Source organism: Octopus bimaculoides, chromosome 19 (assembly GCF_001194135.2).
Source record: "Octopus bimaculoides isolate UCB-OBI-ISO-001 chromosome 19, ASM119413v2, whole genome shotgun sequence".
Lineage (NCBI taxonomy): Eukaryota > Metazoa > Mollusca > Cephalopoda > Octopoda > Octopodidae > Octopus > Octopus bimaculoides.
In genome coordinates this window covers 52,639,734-52,646,968 of record NC_068999.1, presented here as the reverse complement: position 1 = coordinate 52,646,968, position 7,235 = coordinate 52,639,734, and the positions used below count along the sequence as shown (strand labels likewise).

Genomic DNA, 7,235 nt, shown 5'->3' with positions numbered 1-7,235 from the left:
TTACAGTATATATACATATTTACAGTAATGCCTTGATATACGAGTTAATTTATTCCTATGCCAGCATGGACAACAGACATTAAATGATGATGATGATGATGATGATGAGACCATTCATAAAGCAAAAATTTGTAATACAGAACAATAATTTCCAATTGTAATTCGTTCCCAGAAAAATATTTAACCTGTAAAATTCAAAATACTCGTAAATAAATGGCAATGAAACAACAGTAGAATGTAAAGAATATTCTATATGAAGTAAAAAGAATGTCAAGAACATTTATAATAAAAAATATTATTATAATCATTTTCTGAATCACTTTCACTCGCACTAGACTCACACACATCACCTCTCGTAGATGTGATTGCTGATTCACAAGCACTCATAGACAGACTTGTAGATTTCCTTTTAAAAAACAAGTCTAGAGATGTTTGCTTAGAAGATTTTTTTTCTTTTTTGGCTCTCTATAAATTACTCGGTAACGCATAAAAGCAGTTGTTCTGGTAGTAGAAACTTTTTCATTTTGTTCAAAATTTGGATCTTCTGCTTGAAAAATAAAACTCGTAAACCTGGGGTTTAGTAAAGCAGGTCCTCATAAAGTGAGCTATTACTGTATATATATACTCACAAATATATGCACATACATATATATGTAACTATACATGTATGTATACATATATACCTGCATACACAGACATGTACATAGATACATATACATACACACAATACTAAGCCTACAATATAAACAGATGTATATTTGGTGTCTATTTCTTTTCTTACTGCTACCAAATGTCCCTTTGATGCCTTTAACAGAGTCACTTGTAGAGCCACCATCCACTAATGTTCACTATTCATTAAATCAATCTATGCATGTGTGAGCCTGAGTAAAGTGTAAGGTGTAAGGCTGGAATTTGAACCCAAAATCATGTTGTTGCTTTGCAAACCTCTTAACCACACTTCCAAAACAAAAATAATTTTCATAATCTATTCCAATTCCTCAAAATTATTCAAAAACCTGCACAACTTTAAAAACTCACCTTGAAGAAATGCTATTCCTTTCCGAATGTCGTTTGAATATTTGCTCCGAATTAAACAGAGAGCATAATCAAAGTAGGTGCTTTCGTGGATCACTCCTCGCTTCTCTTGACTGAGATACAGCTGTTCATACTTCTGAAAACAGAACCAGCAAAAAAACATGATTAGTTACACCAACTATATAATTTCTTTTTATCCTTTTACTAATTATATACCTACATCTACTTGTATATATAGGTGCATATCTGGGTACAGGACATTGCAAACAAAACGTAGACCAAAAAAATAATAATAACCAGAGTACAGAAAACACACAGGCCACATAGAGAACATTTTCCTTCATCAGCTACCCCCATTCTAACACAGGCAGGGTGTGATTCAAAGGCTATTGGGGTGTTGTTTCTAGCAGGTCAGGTGATGTGATCACCTAGAGGCTCCCCCACGTCTTGTTATCAGTCCTTTCGATCCTGGTGATTTTGATTATATTAAGCTAATCAAATAGCGAAAACACTGAACAAGACTACAATCATCTCTGACAACAGAGTATAATTAAATGCGTACAGTGAGCAATGCTGTTGACACCTTGCTATTATAACAGACAGTTCTCTATGATAATAGACTGATTGTTGTTATATAATAGACTGTTTAGTTACTACACTACCCAATGTTAATTATATGATTTTCAATCAAGGAATAATTGCCAAGTTACATACACAACAAATGAATACTTATATTTCTCCTGTGACTTTTACTGTTTTGCAAATCCTGCTTTTTTGATTTCCTGCAATTCTTTCTGGGTTTTTTTCCTACTTTTATGTTTTATTTGTAACTGTAACCATGGATGTATGGGTGGTTTAGAAGTTCACTTTACAATACAAGGTTCTGGGTTCTGTCCCACTGTGTAGCACCTTGGAGAAAATGTCTTCTGCTTTGCGTCAAAGAAAGCTTTGTGTGTGAAATTTGGTGAAAGAAGGTCGGTGGAAGTGTGTGTGTGTGTGTGTGTATTCATCAGTAAAGGATGAACAAAATCAGTGTGTCAAACAAAAAATACCCTATTTCTTTCAGTCCAAGTTTTGTCCTTTTATGCCAAGGTGGCCTTGGCTTTTGTCCTTTACAAGATCAATTAAATAAGTACAAGACAAAGTAACGTGCTGGATATAGTCAACAAAAACCCTTGAAAGTAGTGCCCTAGCATAGCCATAGTCGTTGTTGTGATACAAGCAAAGTTTGTTCAGTTCCAGTCTTCCATAAAAAACATGTATAGCTATGAGAAGATATTATTTCGCTTGGAAACAGGCAAGGATTGGTGACAGGAAGGGCATCTGTACATAGAAAATCTGTCACAATAAAATTCTGTCTGACCCCTGCAAGCATGGAAAAGGGGGTATTATGATGATGACGATGATGATGATGTATAATCTCAGTCAACACAAAATTTACAGTAAACTTGAGTTTATTCTCAGTATTGAGTCATACCTCCAGTAATGCTCTACTGGTATCCTTCAGCTAACTTTAAAATACTAACAACCTCAATAAAGATTTTTATTTACACACACACACACACACATAGGAGATTAAAGTGGTGGAGTGGTAGAATCGTTCGACCATTGGACCTGCCATATTTATTCCAACTGTTCATGTTCTAAGTTCAAATACAGCCAATATTAACTTTACCTTTCATCCCGCTAAGATCAATAATATAAAATACCAATCAAGTACTACTCGGGTTAATGGTACTGACTAAACACTTCCTTTCAAAACTGCTAGCCTTGTACCTAAACTAGGTGGTGAGCTGACAGAACTGTCAGTACATTGGACAAAACACTTAGCAACATTTCTTCAGCTCTTTCTGTACTGAGTTCAAATTCGGTCAAGATCAACTTTTCCTTTCATCCTTTTGGAGTCGATAAAATAAAGTACCAACTGAGAATTGGGGTCAATGTGATCAACTATTTACCTTCCCAAAAATAATTACCCTTGTGTAAAAAATTGAAACCATCAGTAGGTTCGCAAGGTAGCAGGAAAAATAACAAGTATTTCTTCCAGTTGCTTGCATTCTTAGATCAAGTCCTGCTGAGGTCAACTTTGTCCTTTATTTTTATAGAGTCAATAAAATAAAGTACTAGTCAAGTATTGGAGTTGATGGCAGACGTGGCTGTGTGATAAGCTTGCTTTTGACCACATAGTTCTGGGTTTAGTCCCAATGCATGGCACACCTTAGGCAAGTGTCTTCTACTATAGCCTTGGGCCAACCAAAACCTTGTGTGTGGATTTGGTAGGCAGAAACTGAGAGAAGACCGTCATATATGTGTGTGTGTGCGTGTGTGTGTGTGCGTGCATGTATGTTTGTCTCCCCACCACCACCACTTGACAACTGGTGTTGGTTTGTTTACATCCCTATATGTAATGGTGTGTGGCCTAGTGGTTAGGGTGCTGGGCTCATAGTAGGTTGTAGGTTCAGTTCTAAGACTGGGCAGTACATTGTCCTTGAGCAAGACACTTCATTTCAGTTCATTCAACTGAAAATAAGTACCAGCTACAGTTGGAGGTTAACCCTGCAATACACTGCTGCCTCATTCATGGGGGTTCATTGTGCTCTCAGTTTCTTTGACCTCATTTAAGGCGGCGAGCTGGCAGAAACGTTAGTACGCCGGGCGAAATGCTTAGTGGTATTTCGTCTCTTTCCTTGCTTCATTCTGAAAACAATGAAATAGCCTCTTTGCTACAACCAACCATTACAGGATTGTTTCTGTTTACACACTTTGTTCTCCTCTTATCACATTAATGTATACAGTTTAATCTTCGCAATCACTTATGTAATTGAAGAATACTTCATAATACAATAATAATAGTATCATATAATAATAATATCATATAATTTTCTGAATGTCCTGTTTCTTTTAAACACTGTACATTAATGGCTCAATTGACCCAGTTCTTCCAGTACTCTCTCTCTCTCTTTCCTCTGAATGTTCCCTGCTACATTGTTCAGCTTACAACCAGCAAACCATCTTAGAAATGACAGGAATTCTACAACCACAGTGAAAGCAGCAGGTCTAGAAGCTTTGGTTTCTTGAACATGCTAATGACAATAATTGGTAAGAGATGAATCAGAGCCTACTAGGACAAACACCATAGTTAAAGCGATACAATAAAACACCATGCTCCCACTATTTTAGGAGGGGCTAATAGGCCCAATATATGTTACTATCCCAAAGCAATAACAACTCCTGTTCTACGAGTACCTTAAAAGGAGTTCACTGTTAAAAGCATTTGGACCATGCTTTATATAGTGGCATATCATCCTCACAATGAACTAATATCCACTGTACTTACTTTCCTATGCATGACACCACAAGTTTTCAGCGGGGGTACAAGCTGAAAACATTTCCCAGCAGAGGTCTGCTGATTGATAATAAAGAAAAGGTCTTGGATCTGTGGGTAACATCTGGGGAGGCTGTTCTACAACATAATTCATAATCTGGTATCTTCCTCCACTCTACAATTAATGACTGATGCTCCAGCAAACATGAGATTTTGAGAGGCCCACCAAAAGCCACTGACATCCAAATGTGCTACTTATAAAAATTACAGTAGTGATTAAGAACAATTGTAAGAGTTGTGATGTCCTCCTCCCCCTCCCCCAACCCAAATGAAAAAAAAAATCTTATGAAGTATCAAATAAATAAAATACAGCTCTCTTCACTCCTTTTCTGAAACAATTGTGAAACCACAGTTCATGTTCCTCTCCTAGTCATAAACCTCTCAACCCCTTATCTATAACCCAACTCTGCTCTCCAGACTACACTCCATACTTCATTCTCAAATGTGGTATCTCCACATATGCAAATTCCACTCACCCAACCACTCATCACTCTCAACTGGATATTAGCATCAAAGACTTCCAGCTACCCTGGTTCAAAGTCATCCTCCCCTCCTCTTCTAAAGACATTTAATTCTTCTACTGCTCTTCTGTTTCACTTTATCTCTCTCTGAAGTTATCATTCTCGCTGACCTCACTGTTCACATCTCTCCCGGCTCTGACACTCATCCCATATTAATGCTGCTGGTGCAGATACCAAATCTTTTATACCATTCTTAACTCTCTACAACAACTGGTTTCAGCCTCTACATGCATCCTTGACATTCCAAGCAACCTTGATCTCTTTTCCACCCCACAAACTGCATTGCTTTTTGTTCAGATAAAGTAAAATAAAACTTTCAGTTCAAAATCAGACATTTCATTCTTAATGACCTGATATACATTCCCCACCTGGACAGGACACTAGTCTGTTGCAGGATTACTCATTTTTGCCAGTTAAGTGGACTGGAGCAATGTGAAATGAAGTGTTTTGGTCAAGAACATGCGTCGCCCGGTCCAGGAATCAAAACCACAATCTTACAATCATGAGTCCAACACCCCTAACCACTAAACCATGCCTCCACTCATATAAATAGTACCTTTTGGTGATATATCAAATATTTCAGAAGCAGCAGCTGAGGTACACCGTTCCAATGTACCATGCCCAGCAATGAAAACCAGAGAAGTGTGATTGTTTACATCTTAGATAAAATATATGTACAGTTTTTCATGCTATTTTAAATACAAGTGCAGACATGACTGAGTGGCACTTTTTTACAACAGTAAACTGCTTGTTAACAAGGTAAAGTTGACCTCAGTACTATTTGAACTCAGAATGTAAAGAGCTGTAAGAAATGCTGTTAAGTATTTATTCTGACACATTGTGTCTGTTAGCTCATCACCTTAACGTACCCAATAATAACAGTAAACGGATGAGCCCTGTACCATGCAGTAATGCCAATTTAATCGTTATAAATAGCAGATCGAGTGACCCACATAGGCACTCACTCTTTGGTCTGCTGTTGTTGTCATTAAAACAAATAGCAACGATTTTGGCAATTCTTTCATATCACAGCCATAAACACAATGAAAATACAAACAGAAACCAGAACAACAGGATGTATTCAAAACACAAACATCATTGAATTTTCTGGAGAAACAAACACTAACAGTTCAACATGTATATTTAATCATGATGTGGGTTGGTTTGAGACTGATAGAACAAGTACTAGGCTTAAAAAATAAAATAAGTACTGAGGTCAATTCATTCTTCAAAACAGTACCCCCAGCATGGCTGTACTCTAATAACTGAAAAAAGTAAAAGGTTTCCACAGTTTCCTCCTTCTACCAAATTCACTCAAAAGTCACTGTTCAGCCCAGGACTACAGAAGATACTTGCTCAACATGTTGCACAGGTAAGCAGACAGAATTATATGTGAAGAACAGCACAATAGGACTGAATCCAAGACCAGATTGTTCAGAGGTAAGCTTCTTAACCACACGGCCACATAAGTAGTTAGGTAGGCAGAGAGAATTATATGTGAAGAATAGCATAATGGGATTGAACCCAAGACCAGATTGTTCAGAAGCAAGCTTCTTAACCACACAGCCATACTTGTGTGTACTTCATCAAAGTGAATAGGAATTAGAAGGTCATTATCCGTAGGCTGTTTTGTGTATTCTTCTATTTTGGAGACAAGGTGTCTCAGTCATTGAACTGCGGCCATACTGGAGCACCGACTTGAGAAGTACAGTAAACAAATCGACTTTAATACTTATTTTAAATTTGCTCGTTTTTCTGTTAATGTAGTTATGTCAGAGACATCAAGTTACTGAGACGCAAACAAACCAACAGCGGTTATAAAACAGTAGAGGAACAAATACACACACACACACACTCCACCACCAGCAGCTGTCCAACTGCACAGGAACACAAAAACGCACACACACACACACCACCTGTTGTCCAACCGTAAAAGAATACACGCACACACTCATACACACGACAGGCTTCCACACAGTTACTACCAAATTCATTCACAAAGCATTGGTCAGCTAGTGGATATAGTAACAGGCACGTACCCAAGGTACGACGCAGTGGAACTGAACCTGAAACCAACGCGGATGAGTAGCGAACCTCTTGACGACACAGCCAAGCAAAACAGATAGGTAGGCAACGTGTTTTGAAAACATGACTGAGTACTTATATCCTTTTATCTTTTCTTATCAAGCTGTTTCTATGAATCACACTACAATCATGTGACTTGCGGGCGGCACCGCTTTTCTACGTATCTCACTGAATGATATATATATATATATATATATATATATATATAT

The 7,235-nt window shown here is 37.5% G+C and overlaps 1 protein-coding gene across 2 annotated transcripts in view; it reads right to left on the bottom strand.

Moving 5' to 3' along the window:
- LOC106875394 (mitochondrial fission 1 protein) overlaps positions 1–7,235 on the bottom strand; it is a 17,330-nt gene that overhangs the window by 6,660 nt on the left and 3,435 nt on the right. For both annotated transcript variants that reach the window (XM_014923503.2, XM_052974772.1), the window contains one exon: positions 1,039–1,171. In XM_014923503.2, the coding sequence (XP_014778989.1) occupies positions 1,039–1,171 (133 nt within the window). The remainder of the gene's footprint in view (positions 1–1,038; positions 1,172–7,235) is intronic.